The 19,878-nt window shown below is 46.8% G+C and overlaps 1 protein-coding gene across 13 annotated transcripts in view; it reads left to right on the top strand.

Moving 5' to 3' along the window:
- The first annotated feature begins 228 nt into the window (after positions 1-228).
- Mknk1 (MAP kinase-interacting serine/threonine kinase 1) overlaps positions 229-19,878 on the top strand; it is a 41,314-nt gene continuing 21,664 nt past the window's right edge. For 4 of the 13 annotated variants that reach the window (XM_006502825.4, XM_030253289.1, XM_030253291.1 and 1 more), the window contains exons 1-4: positions 229-1,567; positions 10,506-10,648; positions 17,188-17,293; positions 19,318-19,419. In XM_006502825.4, coding sequence (XP_006502888.1) covers positions 17,278-17,293; positions 19,318-19,419 — 118 coding nt within the window. In that variant the 5' untranslated portion in view covers positions 229-1,567; positions 10,506-10,648; positions 17,188-17,277. Of the gene's footprint in view, positions 1,568-7,907; positions 7,952-10,505; positions 10,649-17,187; positions 17,294-18,736; positions 19,003-19,317; positions 19,420-19,878 lie in introns of those variants that run through there. The other 9 variants (NM_021461.5, NM_001355174.1, NM_001285487.1 and 6 more) reach the window with 8 other exon arrangements.

A 19,878-nucleotide genomic window follows, 5' to 3' on the forward strand; every position in this document is an offset into this window, starting at 1 on the left:
CACCTCCACCCTGGGGCAGAACATCCCACACTGACTAATGATGCTGGATGAACTCAGCGTTCATGAGCCCTGTGGCCCTTTTATATGTTCGTGGCTACCACAGTATGGAACTATGGAATGCGGTCAAATAGGCCAGAGGAAGGTCTGAGTTCTACATGGTTTGCCCTCCTTCCTGGGAGCACCCTAGAGCCTTTATCCAATGTTAATTAACCATCATGGTTGCCATGGGGAGGTGGGTAGTAATTTTGAGAATCTGGATCCCAATCTATGCTTGAGTGACCCTGGACTGGTTGGCTATCAAGGGTTGGGGAATAGACTAGAAAGGGCAGTGAAGACACGAAGTTTGGTGGGCCTGGAAGGTTATAAGTTGAAAGAGATTGCAATATCCAGCCTTTGAAGGGGACTCAAATTTGGAAAGGAAGTAAATACAAATGCTTGGGAAAAAGACGTCCCTTTCCAGTCTTCATCTAGATTTGAAATCTAGCAAAGTCTTGAATACTTCCACTTCCTTCCCTCATATAGTTGAACACATAGGCCAGAAGAGGGAATAAATGTGTTTTAGAGGAGTGATGGGAAACGGAGATGCTCTTTAAGCCCCTTACTCTCCAGACCCTAACAACAATACTGAATGGGATAGGGAAGTTTACTTCACCACACAAAAGAAAACTGCGTCAGAACCTGAACTGAAACCAAGCACCCCGTCTTCCCGTCTCAGGCATCTGCAGCCTGTGGAAGTGAGGCAAGGAGGCTGGTTGGGGTACTACTCTAATTAGTACACAGAGGGGAGAGGGGGAGAGGGGGGAGGGGGGAGGGGGAGAGAAGAGAGAGAGAGAGAGAGAGAGAGAGAGAGAGAGAGAGAGAGAGAGAGAGAGCAGAGAGGAGAGAGAGCAGAGAGGAGAGAGAAAAAGAAATAGATCTTTAAGAACATTTGTTTTAGCTGTTGTTTTAGCTGCTGTAGTGGCACACACCTTTAATACTAGCACTCAGAAGGCAGAGGCAGGTAGATCTCTTTAAGTTTGAGGCCAGCCAGGGTTACATAGTGAGACTATTTAGAAAAACAACAATTTAAAAAATTTAATTACCGGAAGTAATGAACTTCTGTATACGCAGACCTTTATAGAAATTTTACAGTCATGCCCGGTGGTGTGCGTCTGTAATCAGAGAACTCTGGAGACTGAGTCAGAAGAAAAACGAGTTTGAAGTCAAGTCTGGAGTATACAAAAGGCCTTGTCTCAAAAATAAACTTTACTTAACAGAGCTGCCCTCAGGTTTACAAGAACTCCGTTCTGGCTCGCAGAAGTAACTATTTGCACCTGCAGCGTCTTCCACTTTCCGCTTGTAAAAGAAACCCGCAACAACCAGAGGACGCTCTGATATGCCACGCCTGCGCAGTGAACTGGCCTTGCTTCTCGCCACGTGTGGCCCTCGGGGCGCAGGCGTGACTCCTCCCCCTCACGCCTCCTTCTGCTCGGGCCCTCCCCCTGAGTTTAGCTCCGCCTCTTCCGCGTTCTCGACGGAGACCTGCAGGTGGGGGTGCTCGCGGCCGTTCCCGCGGTGGTCAACTAAGGTAAAAGTGAGCCAGCGAGGAGTCCCTCGGCGGGGAAACGGGGCCGGGGTCTGGGGTGCGGCGCTGCAGTCGCCCGGGAGGGGCAGACAGGGCCTTCTGAGCAGCTCGAGGTTAAGACCCGGTTCTTCTGCGGAGGAGCAGCCGAAGGGGACATCCTTTTAGAACTGTCCTCAAAGCTGCTTCCCTGCCCAGACCGCAGCGCATAAGATCCTCTTTCGGACTCTCAGCCCGTGCTTATGGACAGGCTTGGGTTGTGACAGGTCCGGAGCCGGTGGGTACGGGCTGTCGAGGAGGAGCTCAGCCTATAAGGAGTTTGAGCCTCAGACCAAACAAGGATACACTCAAGACTGACAGGGCTCAAGACAGTTCACTGGCATGAGCACATTATAAAATATGTGTACTTCGTTGTGTTAAATTGGCGGTTTCCACTTATTTTGCAATATAGTATACAAATGATTCTGCCACACTTTTTTCAACAGAGAGGTGGGAGTGTGGGTAGGATGCAGTCTCTTTCCTATAGCTGTAGGACTGTGGACCATCAGAAGCTAGGTAAGAGGGTGGGAGTGCTTGACTTTGGGGGTGAGCTATGCTTTCCCCTCTCCTAGGAAGCATCCTAGAACAACTCATTTTTCTCTCTTAGAGCTTTTTAAAACGAATATAATAATGTCACTGTGAGGGTTAAGTATGCTTATATGTAAATTGCCCACATGCAATGGTACTGATACATACGATTGTGATTTCCAGGAAAGAGTGTTTTGATCTGGCATATTTCAGGGAGGCCCTGGGGGGAGAAGCTGATGTAACCTGAGCCTTGGAGCCTCTGGGATTTACACGTGGAATTGACCTTGCAGTATGAGGAGGGAGCTCAAACTTGTTGACCACAGGCCTTGTGCCAAGAACCAGCTGAGTGGTTGATGTATAATGTTTCCCTGGATCCCCAGCCATCAGAGAGCTGCTGCCCACTGTCCCTAGCTTCGGGCCTTCTAAAGGGCCTGGGCTGGAAGTACTGTGAAGAATAGACACGGAGTCAGGATTGTGTATAGAAGTGAACTAGCAAAATAAATAAATAAATAAAATAAAAAACAAAAAACAAACAAACAAACAAACAAAAAAAACAAGCTGGGCGTGGTGGCACATGCCTTTAATCCCAGCATTCAGGAGGCAGAGGCAGGCAGATTTCTGAGTTCGAGGCCAGTCTGGTCTACAGAGTGAGTTCCAGGACAGCCAGGGCTACACAGAGAAACCCTGTCTCGAAAACCAAAAAAAAAGTGAACTAGCCAGGAAGTTTGGAGCCCCTTCGGAGCATCTGTTCCCACCTCAGTGTTCCTCTTTCTATAATCCAGGGTCTTTGGCTTGCATAGGAGTGTCATTTCTCTAGTGCAGATTTGGCAGTCAGAGGGCCTGGCACCAGCCAACCCAACCATGGAGAGAGAAGTTCTGAGAAGAAGCTGGCAAATTGCAGCACATGTTTAGCTAGGTCTCCTGTTGTGTGGTCTGTAGTTATTCAATAATATGGCACCTTCTGCAGCTTCTTCACGGGTGCTCACACCACATCTTTGGTGACGCGTCTCATCCTCCTGCTGGTTAGATGCTCCCAATCCAGTCTCCTGTAGCAGAGACTGAGCTTCCTATAGACGTCTTAGCAAAGTCTGTCTTGGGGTACATCACTCATATGTACCCCGACTACAGTTGGTGGCAAGGAGCCAAGTCTATGTCACACCTGCTCTTCATGGTACAGGACTGGCACATAGTAGGTCTCTGTAATGCTTGTGGTCAAATGAGTCAGTGCCTTTTTTTTTTTTTATCCCTCTTTGGTCTTTGTTTTACAAGCCATCAAGATTAGAAGGAGACCTCATGTTTTCCTTCATGGCTAAGGAGGGCCCTGGTTAGATGGATGTTGCCCTACTTACAGGCACCAGAGGCACAAAGGTGCAGGAATTCTTCATGAACCAAGATTCTTCACTGCTGTTATTGATTTCAGGCCCTGGCCTTGCTGTTGGTGAGTTTAGTTACAAGAGAAGTCGTGCAGTGTTCAGGGACCTGTATAGTCTGTGATATAGTTCAGGTACGAGAAAGCTCACAGGTGGCTGACTAATCAATTGTTCTGCCTTTGGCCTTGGTAAACAGTAGTCTCTTCCATGTGGGACCAGCAGCTACAAATTCACATTTTTCCTTGCCAACAGCCCCAACATATGGAATAGAAAGTTCTTTGTGTGTGTGTGTGTGTGTGTGTGTGTGTGAAGGCAGAAAGCATAGGAACCATCTAGTTACACTACCTTTATCTTGTGGATAGGGAAAGACTCAAGCAAGATTTCACAAGGACTCAGTCAAGGATAGAGAGTTCTGGAAGTGATATGCCCAGACACTTGTTTTTTCTAATTCTACTCTAGTGAATTAGTTAATTTGAGACAGCCCTGAACCTTGTCTCTCTGACTGATCTGGAATTCAGGATGTGCACAGGCTGGTCTTACACTCAGATCCACCTACCTCTGCCTCCCACATGTTGGGGCTAAGGTATGCCACACCACATCTGACCTTATTTGTATTTTTTAATTGTGTACATGTACACATGAATATAGGTTCCCAGGAAGATCATAAGAGGGTGTTAAATTCTCTGAAGCTGAAATTTCAGGTCATTTTGAGCCATTTACCATGAATGTTGGGAACTGAACTCAGGTCCTTTGCAAGAGTAGCACATGCCCTTAACTACTGAGCCATCTTTCTGGTTCTCTACAAAATTTTTAAAAAAGAAAGAAAGAAGAAAGAACTTAAATGAATTGATTTTAATTCTTTGAGATGGACTCTGTGATACCCAGGCTGGCATCAATTGCTAAGTCAAGTTCGTACCCTGCTTATGAGGGCTCCCAAGGAGTTCTACACGGTTGGTGAAGCTAACATTTATGACATACTTACTATGGACTGAGCTATAGTTTTGTTTCTTTTTTTTTAAAGATGTATTTATTTATGTGAGTACATGTTGCTCTCTGCAGACACACCAGAAGAGGGCATCAGATCCCATTACAGATGGTTGTGAGCACCATGTGGTTGCTGGGAATCGAACTCAGGACCTCTGGAAGAGCAGTCAGTGCTCTTAACCTCTGAGCCATCTCTCTGGCCCTGGACTATAGTTTTAAGTACCTTAAACTGTTATGGACTTGGAAACCAATGCAGATAGGAACCCTTTCCACTGTTTTCTGGTCTTATAGTTCTGGACTTAAAGTATAGTTGTCATGGCAGTCACCTACCCAGTGGGGTGGAGAGCTTGTTCCAGGAGCCTTCCTTCTCTGTGAGTGAAAGCCATCCTCATGCTGAAGAGATAGCCCAAGAGGAGTCCAAGATGTGCCAGCAGGATAGACAAAGGAATGTCGCAAGTCCACATGAGTACTAGCAGATCTCAGCTTAGGGATATGAATATGCCTACAAAATTGTTGGGCTGGTGCTTACAAGGCTCTGACCCCCAGCAATACAAAAACTGTCTGCTTATTGTAAAATACACAGCTTTAAGAAAAATGCAGTCCTAGATCTTTCAATAAAGAGTCCCACTGTAAGCTGGAAAGATTCTACTCAGTAACATACAAAGCTCTTGCTGTCAAAGAGCCTCTGGTGTTGAGAAATATGCACCAGTGATAACAACTTGTTTTTTTTTGTTGTTGTTTTTTTTTTGTTGTTTTTTTTTTCTCTCCTATAAGTAATTGTCTCTTGGAAGCCTTCTCCCTCGTGTATAGTTAGGAAGATGGATCAGTACATAAATAACTGAAGTCAGATTGACTTGGGTAAATGAAACCAAGTGGGAGTTAGGCAGGAGAAATCAATGCCTGCATGACCAGATTCCTGAAGGTGGAGACATTAGGCTGGAACATGGCGGGAGTTCTTTCCTGGGAGAAAGGGCAGCTGGAACCATGACTGGAGGCAGAAATGTGTGGAAGGGAACACACACACATGTGAGCATAGCACACTGGGGGAGAGCTGTGGACTGGGACGAGAGAAGAGCTCTAGCATTCAGCATATGTATGCTCTGTGGCTTGCAGTGAGCCACACAGTTTACCCACTGTAATTTACTTAATCCTCATGACCTCTGTAATAGAGGCATATTTATCCCCAATTTAAAGATCAGGAAACCAGACCTCAGAAGATTACAGTAGCTTTGCTAAGGCTGGGTAGCTAGTAAGTGACAGCATGGTTCACACAGGACAGTTGAGTTCAAAGACTCATATTCTTTCCATTTTGCTGCAGGGCTCTGGATGTCATGATAAGGCTTCTGTTGACCGTGGACAGAGACCCACTGGCACAAAGCTTCTAGAGTAGGGACATGAATGAGGAGGCTTCAACTGTGAAGCATTGGAGATGCTCAGTCTAAGTCTGCTTGTGCAGGTTATGTGAACCTATGGCTGCTGTCACCATGCTGTAGGTCAGCACATCTCTGTCCTCCGTTCCTACAATCTTAGAAAGCGTTTACAGAGGCCGTGGGTGCCCTTGGATTTCAGACACAGGTCCTGTGATACAATGGACAGCATCATAGTGGTTCATTATTTTTTTCACCATCAGATTCAACAGGAATCTGTGATGGCCAGAGCTGGAGCCAGGAGACTGGCCTTCAGTCCAGGCCTTACTCATCCCCATTGTGTTTCTTGCCCTCCTTTCCCAGGATGGAGGGTTAGGGCTCACTTGAGAGCACTTCTGTCTTGCCAATGCCATGTATTGCTTTGCTCTCCCTGCCTAAAGATAAAGCCGAGAGGATGAACCTGAGTTTAGAAAGGTTTAAACTCCAGACTCTTCCCCCTGTGGGGAAGCCGTAGGTAGTGTACAGACTTTAAGTTGGACTGTCTGGGTTTAAGTGCGGGCCCTGGCACTGGCTAGCTATATGACTTGGACAAAGTTATTTAACTTTGCATAGTTTCAGGTTTCTTCATCTGAAAAATGAGGTACAGATGTCCCCTAGCTCATAGGGCTGCTCTGAGGACTACAATGACATTAAGCAGTTCAGTGGCCAGCAGGCAGCAGATGCTTAGTGAACAAAAGCTGTCTCAGTAGCAATATTAGTAATTACATTAATAGCCTGTTTGGTACTGATTTCATAGGAAGTGTGTGCGTGCTTGTGTGCATACACACATACATGTTATATATAATATGGACATATATAATTATATAACATATACATGTGTACATTACTCTGACATTGCTGTTCTCTCTCTTCATTGTCCCATCAAGAAGCTGGAAGTTAGGGCAGTTGGGTAGATGTAGCCTTTGTCCCCTGTGGCTGGAAGAGAGGGTAAGCTTACTATAGGAGGCCAGTCTGGGCACTAAAGGAAGCCTGAGTCACCCCAGCAGAGGCAATGGCACCTATTAGACATCTAACATTAGAATTCCATCATAGGATTCCAAAGCATGACACCACAAACGTGCTCGGTGGGAAACAGTCCATTAAAATGCCAATGGCTTGATAGAAAATCTCACCTGACTCGGGTTTCCCACACCTGTCTCCACAGTAAACAGGACTAGAGCAGGTGTTTATTTCCTTTCCCACAGCCTTCAGCAAGAGTTGCAAGCAAGGCCCCTCCAGTTCACTTGCCAAACAGAACGACAGTATGGTGTCTCTGGAAAGTGGTGTCTAATTTAGCTCCTCCCAGTTTAAAACCCCCTGGCCTTGACTTAAGCAAGTTCTTATTGTTCTGTTGCCCATGAATATGGAAAAGTTCCCTTTGATTATAAAGGGGGATGAGATCAAGATTTTCTTATGAGAACCTTTTCTGTACCTAAAGACAAAATCCAGTTAGGCCTCATCTTCGCTTCTGCAGGCTACACCGCCTGGATGCTTTCACCTCATCCTCAAAACCTGTTTTCCATCGCTCAGATCCCATTGGTTATGCTGCTTTTCTCTCTCTGAGGGTTTCCCTCTTCCTGGCAGTGACCCAGACTCTGCTAAACAGAGCCTAGCTAAAAAAGTTTAAGGGGAGAATGCTTCAGAAGTCTCACTGACTCAGTAAGTGACAGCTTTGTGTGAGGTGAGGGACCCAGAGCTGACTCAAGTGAGTCCACTCTGTCCTGGCTCAGCCTAGGGGAGGCTATGATGAAGGATCCCAGGCAATCTGGGTAAGTTACGCACACTGCAGGAAGCTGGAAGTTAGGGCAGTCGGGTAGATGTAGCCTTTGGCCCCTGTGGCTGGAAGAGAGGGTAAGGGTACTATAGGAAGGTAAGTCTGGGCACTGAAGGAAGCCTGAGTCACCCCAGCAGAGGCATGGCACCTATTAGACATCTAGCAAAGACTTTAGAGGCTCAGGTCTGGCTTTTGGGATCAAGGCTGAAAACACCATTAACCTCAGCCTTTTCTGTGTCCCCCAGATGTTCTTCATCTTGAAAGCCAAGTGATGGACCCATTGTGTTCCGTGAGTCTCAAGGTTCCTGGTAAAGAGGGAAAGTGGCCCAAGGAAATTAGGAGTGACAACAGAACAGTCAGGCTAACTGGACTCTTAGACTCCTATGTATATAACTAAAACAGCCAAGCCCCTCTCTGCTTTTGTCCTTCGTGGATACCATGTTCTCTTTTGCTGTAGTTTCCAGAGTGTCCGTCTATGTTGTTTTCCAGAGCTATAGTTGACATGGGGAGGCTGTCTCACAAGGTGTAATAATGGGAGTTATGGAGTGCCTCTTAAATTGTAGACTTTGGTGTCACAGTCTCCTATCTCACAGCATATGTTATTGTCCCTGTTTTGTAGATTATGTCAGGGAGAGGAGTTAAGATGCATGTCCCGTGCTGCTAGTGTGTGCCAGGGCCCGGGGTATTTGAAAGCCCATCTGCTTTATTTCATCAGCTCTAGACTGGCTCCAAATGACTGGGAATAAAGAGTCTATCATGGAATTCTGAATCTTGCTTTTGTTTTGTTTTGTTTTGTTTTACATTAGACTAGTTGTTGGCAAATTGTGGTTTGCCAGCTCTTTTTGTAGGTACCACAAGCTAAGAGTGCTTTCTTGAAGTTTTTAGTGTTTGGAGATGGAGAATCAAAAGGAGATGAACATTTCATGAGACACAAAAAGTATGTGAAGAAATTCAAACTGTGGTGTCCAAGATTAAGGTGTGGTTGGCATATGTCATCATCATTCATTTGCATCCAATTTGTGGCTGCACTTTTCCCTAAAAACGGAGCAGATAAAGCAACAACCAGATGGCGCACACAGTGTGAAGTATTTACTATCTTTTTAAAGTATTATTTATTTACTTTTATTTATATGAGTACCCTATAGCTGTCTTCAGACACACACCAGAAGAGAGTGCATTGGATCCTATTATAGATGGTTGTGAGCCATCATGTGGTTGCTGGGAATTGAACTCAGGACCCCTGGAAGAGCAGTCAGTGCTCTTAACCGCTGAGCCATCTCTCCAGCCCCAGGATTTATTATCTTATCTGGCCCTTTACAGAAAAATAATCGCTAGCCTCTAGTAACACTAAAGGCAGCAAGTTAAAGTTCATGGATATTCAAGGCTGACCCTGGAAGGTTACTAGTGGGAACAGGAAAACATACCAGCCAAACTCCCTTGGGCTCTAGAAATAGTTTTGCTGAGCCTGGGAGAATCCTTTGGGAATACAAAGCACAATAGTTAGGGCTGTCCAATGTGCTGAAGTCTCTCACAAGCAGCGAGCAGGAAACTTTGTGAATGGAGTGATTCATTCAGATCCATGGGAGCCCTTTTGTGCCAGATGCTGTATTAAATGCTAAAATATCTAAATGAAAATATATACTACATCCTGTCTTTAAGGAGTTTACAGGCTGGTGGGAAACTCATGGTGTGGATTTGTGTTGTAATGGAATAATGGGAGCTAGGTGAGATGCTGGAGTGAGTACGAAGAGTCTAGACTACTTTTCGAGCTGGTAGTGTCCTCTCGGGAAGTTGCTGTGGACCTTGACAGATAAATGGGAATTCCTTTGTCCAATTCTCTAGAACTGGAGTTACAGATGGTTGTCAGCTATCATGTGGGTACTGGGACTTGAACTCATGTCCTTCGCAAGAGCATCAAGTGCTCTTAATCACTGAGCCATCTCTCTGGTATGAGGATTCGTTTGTAAGGAGCTATAGACAAGGCTGAGGGAACAGCCTGGCAACCTGAGCATTTGGAACTCACACGGAGGTGGGGGGAGGGAATACTTAATGGTTCTGACTAGGTAGCTGAAAGGATGATGTAATCGGATAGAGAAGAAGAGAAATCAGGAGGAAGGAAGCTGCCGGTAGGGGCTGCGACAAGTCCAGCTTGGCAAATGTGATTTGAGGTAATGTTGAAACGCATCCAGTTTCCACTTAGGCACAGAAGCTCAGAATTCACACTTAAGCACATTTTCAGTGCTTTTGCCTAGAGAAAAGAGGAAGTGCAAGTGTGTTTCACAGAGCAAAAGTTGAGCAACTTTGACACATGATAACTAAAGCCAGGGAGTTAAAAACAGCACCATGCCTACAGAAAATGAAGTCATCACTTTGGGAATCAGCAATGATTGTTTTTGGCACAAAAGGGACTCTATTCTTACCACCTGCTACTCTCAGGGGCTGCTTTATCTTGCTGGCACTGTTACCCCTCGCCTGTGAGGCTTGGGCCTGGCCACCAGGAACAAGCTCTTAAGCACCTCTCCCAAGCGAGCAGGTAGGAAGCGTCAGCTTGAAACCTCTGTGTGAGACTCTCAGAGCCGAGAGAAAGGTCTACCTCCATCTTCATGGCAAGATACATCTTATACTGCCTAGAATCCACAGTGGGAGCAAAGCTGATTTTTTTTTTTTTAATTCAGATTTCCATCGGTCAGCTTTTAAAGCCCAGGGACATCTGTGACTCCTGTGTGTACACCTGCTTCCAAGTGTCACTCACAGAGCTGGGGCACTTGGGTTGATCAGCATCTCCTCTGGTCTTCTTGGAGAAGCCAGCAGTTTCACACTCTCTCTCCTTCCTCTTCTTGAAGATCTCTGTGCTGGAGGAGATGAAGCAGAAGCAGGTGGCAGACTAAAGGACACTGGCTGGACAGAGACCAGCAGATAACTCCCTGTGGCTGGAAGACACCAGTCTTGGGATTCCTCTGAGACTCCAAGTTAAAGAACCTTGTGGGTAAGATTGGATGTACCGTTCACCCCTCCCTTTTCTTTAAAGCCTTATCTTTATTTAATTTGTGTTAGTTGGGGATGAGAGTGCTGTATTGTGGCTATCACAGGACAACTTTCTCAAGTGTCAGTCCTCTGGTTCTGCCATGTGCCTTCCAGGGTCAGACTCAAGTCATCAGGCTCGGAGACAGGCTCCTTTATCCAAGGAGCCATCATACCAGCCCTCCACTTACTTTTTTACATTACGTTGAGTTGAACATTTCCCATATTTCCAGAGAAAGGCGTGAGTTCAAGGTCATTTAAGCAGTTGATGGCTTAGCCTTCTCAGGTCTCAGTAACTTCCTATAACAGTTACATAGTAAATAAGATCACAGCCCTTATGGGACAAAATGGCAGAGGGACAGAAGGAAAATAGAACAGTAAGTAAAACATGTAAGATAAAGTTGCCACACCGTAACAAAAAGAGACAAAGTTCAGCAGAAGTGTCCAAGGTAAAATTCTTGTGTCCCTTGAGTCTTGTTCTTCCCAAGGAGATGTTGGAAGTTCTATCTGTGTGTTTATATCCCAGACACGGCTCATATACTGAGGTTGTGGCATGTTCTGGCTTTTGCTGTAGCCGGAGGCCTCATCATTGCCAGGCAGGTTTTCTGTCAAGCCTCAGTGACTGATTTGGGACACATAAGGGTTGAGTAAGGTTGTTTTAGCCTGACCTGTGACATAATACCAGCTGCTGGATGTCACCTGTTGTCACCTGAAGCCTCCTGCTGGCACTGCCATCTTCCCCTGCTCCCCACCTCCTGAGCTCCCGTTCCTCAAGCTCTCTTCTGTTGGCGCTACTGTTCACATGGCTGCCTTTGGCTAAAAGCGTAGCTTCATACACCTGCATTGAGGCCCCACTCTGTGGCTGGCCCTGTGTTAGAGAAGAACCCTCTTTCAAGGGTGGTCATAAACTGACCTCCTCCTCCTCTGTCTCCAGTCGTTTGGCAGGACAATTTTGGCCTCTGTGGTTTCCTCCCTCATTCTATAGCATGCCCTTCCTGTCCCTGCCACCGTTGTCTCTGGTGTAAGCCTTCCTTATCTCTCTCTGGCCTGCTGCAGCCGCCTGTCTAGCCTATCTCTGAGTAACTGCTGTTTGCACTGCATATCACAGCTGGCTTGAAGGCCACAGTGCTCCTGGCTCCCTCCTCATTGCCCAGCACAAAGGTTCACAAGTATGCCACACAGAACCCCTTCCAGGGGATCTGCAAGACCAAAAGCTTTCAAAGTCGTGGTCACGGATTATTTGTTGCTGTGCTGTGACAGTGGGAGGTTAAGGCAATGGCACAGAGCTGTGGCCCTGCCCATGCTGTTCCTCACTACCACCTACGTAACAGCCACTTTCACTTAAGAATGCCCTTGACAAAGCAGCAGAGGTGTTAATTTTACAGAATCTCACCTGAGGACCATCTTCTAATATTCTGTATGGCATATAGAAGATGCACTTACAGGATACTTTTATGCAGCAAAACACAATGATGAAGTTCCAAGAAATGTCGCTAGCAGGACTGTTTGGATTGTTAGCTGAGTAAAAAGCAGCTGTTGCCATTCCTCCACAGAAGAATGATTATTGGTTATTAAGGGTGGAAAGAAGACAGGGACCAATGTTAGCGGAGGGCCTTGTGAACTATATTAATGAGCTTAGATAGCTAGCTTAGCCTGCTTTTCTCAGCCCTTATATTGTGCTCCCTACCCAAGCCCTGCCCTTTGCTACTGCTTGTTTTTGTATCCTGTAAGCACACACTTCCTGTTCCTGCTTCTCTGTCCTTCTGATGTTGTACCTCCTACCAGGAATTGCAACATGGCTGTAAAGGCTCCTGGTGACCCCAGGATGGGAGCAGAGGGAGAGGATGAGTCTGAGGTTTTGGCTCTGGGTATCTGAGTATCATAGCCCTCTTGAAGGCCTGCAGAGTATCACCCCATGCCATTTTCATGCAGCTGATTTGAACCACATGGCCCCGCCCTTCCACACATGAAGGTCTAAAGGAGAAAAAAAAAATCCCTCCAGCTCTCTGGAATCTCACAGACAGTCCTCTGACGGAGCTCATTGTATAGATGGCTCCTGATACTCACTGTCTGTTCAATTTGACCAGCTTCTGCTCAAATGTGCCTTTCTTTTTCCCTTATGCCTAGTGATGTTTCCACAAACCACATCTACCAACTCCCAGGTCAGACGGGAGGAGATTGTCACCTTACACTTCATTCTTGACTGCCATGAATAATGTGCTTAGACACTGGTTTGTAGTTCATCCTCTATTAAATGACAGAACACAAAATACTGAGGTATCTGAGAACAAGAAAAGATTTCTGAAAGGTTAAAGTTGATTAACTAGTAGTGAGGATGTAACCATTAGGCCTTTGTGGTTATGTAAAGTGGAAGAGAGCTGCCGAACCTTGTGGACATTGGAGCACATGCAAGAGCACCTGTGTAAACAGAGAGCTGAGTCTCATAATGCATGACCTGGAGTTTCCGTTGCTGTGATGAAGCATCATGATGAATGGCAAGCAGGGGAGGAACTCAAACTAGGCAGGAACCTTGAGGCAGGAGTTGATGCAGAGGCCATAGAGGAGTGCTACTTACTAGCTTGCTTCCCATAGCTGGTTCACCTGCTTTCTCACAGAACCCAGGACCACTAGCCCAGGGATGGCCCCAACCACAATGGGCTGGGCCCTCCCCCCATTAAACACTAATTACGAAAATGGCTTACAGCCAGATCTTAGGGAGGCATTTTTCTCAACTGAGGCTCCTTCCTTTTATTCACGTGACTCTCACTTTTGTCAAGTTAACCAGCCAGCACAGCACAGCACAGCAGTAAAGAAGTCCTGTTCCAAGACTTATAAACAGTAGCACCGGTGCCTGGCTGTCACCAGCTGCTGCCTTTGCCTTGGGACCATGGGACAACTGAGGGGCTTTAGTGTTCGGGAACAGCGTCAGGACAGGTTGGAAGCTCACACTCTTGAGCCACACTCCAGGCTGCAGTTCTAACAGTACCACCACTCGCTAGGGTGTGGTGGGCATATCACCTTTACCTATTTATATCGGTTTCTTCATCAGTAAAACGTGGACAACATGATGCTTATGTCAGCATTGTGAAGACTGCATCCGTGAGTCTGTAGAATATGAAGTCCTGTAAAGGGCTTCAAACATTGCCTGGCATAGGCAGACCACGTGAGAGTGTGTACTGTATGTATGGTAGCTACACCACAACTTCTGCTGCTACAGAGGCACAGATGACCCAGGTCTCTCACGTTCCCTCTTCCCTTGTCTCACATGGCTTATTCAACCCCTTCCTTCAGTGTATGCCAAGCTTCCTTCAGTTCCCTTTCTGTTTATGCTTTTGTTATGGTTGGTGCTGCGGATGGGACCCGGTCCTGTGCATGGTAGATGAGCGTTCTTACTAAGCTACTCCCAGCCCCTCAGTTTCCTCCCATTGTCCATTCTCCTCAGCTGACCCTGAGGATACAGCTGAGTTTGTCTGTGATTTTGCCCTTTAGCCTGCTCACCACCGTTCTTCCTTTCCTAGAAAGCCCTTGAGGATGAAAGAAGTACTCAGACAGACCGGGATCCTCTAAGAGCTGCAGAGGTAGAGTGGGGAGGGACGAGAGCTGTTTGCAGAGCTGAGTTAACCAGGTGACCCTCTGGCATTGTAGGCAAGATGTGATAGCTGGTGATCTGTATGCCGACTCCATCAAGGAATAGATGCATGTCTAGGGGAAAGTGGGGCTGACTCACCAGTCTCTATAGAGAAATGGCAGTTATTTTTAGAAAGTAGACCCTGATGTTCTCTGCTGGAGAGAGCAGTGCCTAGTATGTCTTATTGTTATGGGTTGCCCATACTTCTTGGGCTCTCCCAATTGTTTCATGAGTGGAGGTACCAGGCTGAGTCTTAGATATGTATCCTTAACACCTGCTATACTTCTAGTGCAATCTGTTCATGTGGGTGTATACTTGTGTGCGGTATATACATGTAAGTGCAGATATATATTTGTGCACAGAGGTGTGGAGACAGAAGGTTGACACTGAATATCTTCTTCAATAGAAAATGTTCTCCAGCATTTTTTAGACAGGGTCTCATTGTATAGCTGACCAAGCCCGCTCATAAGGTCAACAGGTTCTCCAGTGCAAGAGTGAGGCTTAAAAAGAAAAAAAGACAATGGGACAACATTATAGCATGACCCCAGGCAGTCCTGAGGCTGAGGCAGGTTTATATTTTCCCAATCTGCTTTTATACCATTTTAATTACATGCAAGTGTTAAGGGCGAGCAGTATAATGAGGAACAAGCAAGGCAATAAGCAAAGTCCCTTGATTACTCCTGTGACAGTCATTTCAAGGGCTTGTCAGAATGACCAAAATATCTGAGCCCACTTCCTTGTCCAAGTCCAAAATCCGATTCTTGCCTGAAGCCCACCACTTTTGTTCCACCCTAAGATTAAGATTCCTACCTGAGCTTACTTCCTTGTCATGGCCTAATGTCAGATTCCTGCCAAGCGGCCCTCCAAATAGCCCTGCCTTGACTCTTTTTTTTTTTCTATCCCACCCCCCTGCCTTGACTCTTTTTTGTTTGTTTGTTTGGTTGGTTGGTTTGGTTTTTTGTTTGTTTTTCGAGACAGGGTTTCTCTGTGTAGCCCTGGCTGTCCTGGAACTCACTCTGTAGACCAGGTTGGTCTCGAACTCAGAAATCCGTCTGCCTCTGCCTCCTAATGCTGGGATTAAAGGCATGAGCAACCACTGCCCGGCCCTGCCTTGACTCTTGATTTGTAAATCAGACTGACCTTGAACTCACAGAGATCTGCCTGCCTCTGCCTCCTGAGTTCTGGGATTAAAGGCCTTTGCCTTCACATCCAGCTAAATGTTGAATTTTTATACAGAAAAATATAGACATAACTTGAAAAACTGTAATCAACCTCTAAATTGCAAAGTATATTTGATAAAAGGGTTTTTTCCCTCCCCAGTGTTGAAGATCAAAACCAAGGCCTTGAGCATGCTGAGCTCTGCCACTGAGTTCCTTGTAAGCATGCGCGCGCGCGACACACACACACACACACACACACACACACACACACACACACACATCTCCCACTCAACCCTGACCTCCATGTACCTCCCCCCTGCCCATTTATTTTGTTTAAGTAAAATTTGATTCAGGCAATAATGGTATAAAATGATAAATTTCAGTCACATATAATTTGGAAAATCCTGAAAAGAATGAGGAAGAAAATAAAAACCATCACATAGAACATGTCTACAAATTAAAAATGGTACAGACTTAAAAGAGCATATAAACTACCCAACATGGCACTAAATGGTCCATTGACAAATTTTAAATTATAATATTAACAAGTTCACATATTCCAGCCTGGACTTCCTCCTCTGTTGTATGTTCATGTGTTTATATAAATGCCTATGCACACGTAATACAGTTTTGAAGCACATTTGTATTGATTATGTCATTGGGATCTTGTAGCAACCTAGCAAGTAGACAGGGAATGTGTGTTTTAATGCGTGTGCAAGAAGATGAAGGGATTAAGGATCTTAAGAGGCAGAGCTGCTCACTCAGCCTTGAGGCTGTCTGGTAAGACGAGCACCAGAACTTCTCCTTTGTTCTCCTGACCCAGGCCCATGTGTCTCCCCTGTCCAAAATGAGTGTCTCCTCATTCCACGTGCACCTCCAGCAGGATACACAGATATGCTCCCCAAGCCCTGCTGACAGGAGAGTGAGGGTGGGAGCCTCCGGGCCACTGCAGGCTGTCTGGAAACTGAAAACAACTGCTCACTGCCTCTTCATGTTACCGAGTCTGAAAGAGGACTGGGCTTTTAGAAAACAAGTTAAGAGCCTTGTGTGTCTGAGACATTTTTGGAGAGGTCTTAGAGTTGATGGGGCTTACAGCCCAGAGCAGCCTTTTCCCCACATCATCTGCAAGATGCATGTACACCCACATGTCTTTTAGAGTGTGCACTAGGCATTTAAGAGACTGGGTACCATGCACCATTCAGTGCAGTGTGTGATGGATGATATCCATCTATGCTATACTGTGACTTACAGTAGAGATGGGTATGCAGGGACAGTGTGGAAACATGGAATGATCAAGGCCAAAGGAAATCCTAGTGTCTTAATGGAACTTCTCCCAGACACTTGGTACCAGCCCCTAGCTCTACACAGTCATACCCCGTTTGCCTCATGCCTAACTGACTTCCAGTGTGATTGGTTGCATGCACCATAGCTCATTTGGAGTCACTGGGGAGCTACATGGGGTGAGGACTTTTGAGCTGGCTTTGATGGCCAGAAAGAATTCCTACACCAGAGAATCAGGCATTTAGAGGTGCGAGATGATGGTGGGGCTTCCCTGAGGGTGCATTTGTCCAGGGGACTGAATTAAGGTCTCTGATAAAACTAGAGTGTGGTCCGCCTCATCCCAGCAACCTCCCCCACCCCATACCTCTTGCTATGAGAACAGAGAGAGTTCATGCTGCTTTCGTTTCACGGTTTCCCTACATTTTTCCTTCCTAGTTCCAAAAACAACTCTCCCTCAACAAGTTCTGTTTACAAGGAAACCTTACCCATTTGTCCTTTCTGGCGCGCCTTCTTCCACTGAGATCCATGCAGAACAGACCAGGTACTCTGTCTTTGTGTGTGAAGCCATAAAATCTAATATTGAGTATGTGGCTCTGCCCAAGGGTATGCTGCTTCCACGGGAGGCTCCACAGCCCTGCTGTGGTAAAGAGCACCTATAAACTGCTGCTAACAGGGTTTTCTGTCCAGAGCTGTAAGTATGTCTGCGAGTCCCCTGTGGGTCACAATGCTGCCAGCTCTCCTGCTGTTCTCCACACTGCCTGCCTGTGGGTTGTTTGGTTTGTCCGCAGGCTCCTAATCAGAGGGTGGCCAGGGGAGGGTGAAGGAGCAGAAACCACATCTGTTCACTCCACTCTGGGTTTGCAGCGCTGGTTAGGAAACAGTTGGGACGAGGGCTGACACTAGACTGCACGCCAGAGGGAGGACAGTCCAGTCATGTCCCAACCCATCCTGACCCCCTCCCCCAAACCTTAAAAGACGAATGACCTTGTGCTTTGAAGAATTTCTCCCAGTGACCTGTAAATGCATCTGGATGGCATTTTTCTTTGTGATTTACCTTAGTGTGGGTGCTTCAGTAGCAGGATTTCATCCTTTGAGAGTTGTAGGGCTTTCTCGTCTCCAGGTAGACCTTGTGCTTGAAGCTGTTGGCAGGAGTAATGTTTTTAGGTACTCTATGGATTCTTTTTATCTGGGTGTTTTTTCTTCTCTGTTCTGGGTTGTAGTTGAAAACCTGCTGTGATCAGATCCCCACCGTGGAAGGAGGGATGCATCTAAGCAGGGCTGTCAGATGCTTGGCTGCTTAGCTGTGCTTTCTGGAGTGTGGTGTTGAATGTGCCATTCTGCATGCTTCCTGCTAACAGCTGCCAAGTGCCTGCCTCTGTGGGCAGCATGCATGCCAGCAGTGGCACTTTAAGTCGCTGCTGTCGGATCCTTGGACAAGGGAGTAGGCCTTCCCCTCCGTGAGCAAAGAACCAGATTCCATTTTAAAATTTCTCAGGACAAACCAAGCCTCAGAGCCTGTGTTTATTGAAGTTTGGTGTAGAAGTCTCTAACATCCTCCACCCGTCAGCTCTCCGGTGCCTCTATCTTAGAAGGATGTAGAGGCTTAATCACCCTGGTGGGGATTTAGACCCAGAGACTTCAGAGAAATCTTATTATTTCTAACTGCAGGCAAAGAGTATTAAGGCTCCACTCTGGATCAGGGGCATGCCATATTCTATAAGTAATTTATCTTTACCAGGGGAAGGCCCCTGCTAGAGTGGCCTAGAAACAAAACTGAGATCGGCTCTCATTGTTCCCCATCTTCTTCCCCATCTCAGTCTCTTGCTGCTTCCTTCCATCCTGACCCTTCCTGCCCAAAATGTCCTGTGTCTGTGTCTGCCAGCATGGGAGCCAGGTGCCTGCCAGGGAGAGATAATGATGTCTTTACAATAAGTGGCCTCATCCAGCCGCCCCATAGACTTGTCAGCGGCCGGCCTCCCTGCAATCTTTCAGAGAAGGACCAGGGAAGGGAGAGGATGATGAAGCATTCAGTCTGTGCCCCTGGGGTGGAGGAATTGAGGCCTCTTCTCAGCCCAGGCCCTGCCCCCTTGTTATCTTCCAGGATAAGGCAGACTCTACAGAAGGCTTTCACAGCCCCCAGTGCAGTGATGGAGATAACGCTCAGCTTCTGATTCTGCCATCAGATTCTATTCTTGCCCCCTTCTTACTCAGCTCCTAGCCCCAGGGGCCCTGCTGCTCTGATGATCACAGGTGGGCCTGCTTGTTCTGTTCAGGGACTGTGGTTTGGCTGGTGCAGACCTAAATCCAAGCTAATAAGCTTGGCAAATGCAGGCTTCTGGCCGCCTCTCCTAATCTAGCTGCCCGTCTGAGTTCCTTCCCACAGCTAATGATCTCCTATAATGGTTTTGCCTTTAGTTTTGCCTCCTGGGTCAAAACAAATCAATATCCCTCACAGATATTTAAAAACCATCAGTATAAAACTCCCGGGTCTCTCTCTTTTCTCCTTCTGGGTAAACTTTGATCGGTATGGTGCAATTTCCCTTATGTCCTCTCTTTGTATCCCAGAGATGGGCAGCAGTGAGCCCCTTCCCATCGTGGATTCTGACAAGAGGAGGAAGAAGAAGCGTAAGACCCGGGCCACCGACTCTCTGCCAGGAAAGTTTGAAGGTTGGTGCCACACTCTCATGGGGGCTGAGCCTGAGTGCTGCAGGAGGGGAGAGGCATCTCTGATATCCATTGGGCCAGATGCCAGGACACCTCCCTTAGAGCCAGGTCATCCATGTGATTAAAAAGACAGGAGTGAGTGAGAAGCGATCAAGATGGGGAAAGGATGGGCAAACCTCTCAGGCGAGCACTGACCTCCTCTGAATGGTCTGCGCATCACCTCAGTGGCAGAAAACCCAGTCTGTGAGAGCTGAGAGCCTCACTTGTGCCTGCTCCTCTTCAGATGTGAGCCTTCTTCCTGTGGTTCCTGGAAGGCTGGAAAGCAGAAGAGCCAGAAAAGAGGAAGCAAAACCACTAAGGCCACAGCTGCAGTGACATAGCTGCAGCTGCAGTGACATGGCCATCTTCTCAGGAGGGGAGCTGGTCTCACAGAGGCTGTACGATGTGTGCCATGAGTGCTCG

This window comes from Mus musculus, chromosome 4 (assembly GCF_000001635.26).
Source record: "Mus musculus strain C57BL/6J chromosome 4, GRCm38.p6 C57BL/6J".
In the NCBI taxonomy this organism is placed as follows: domain Eukaryota; kingdom Metazoa; phylum Chordata; class Mammalia; order Rodentia; family Muridae; genus Mus; species Mus musculus.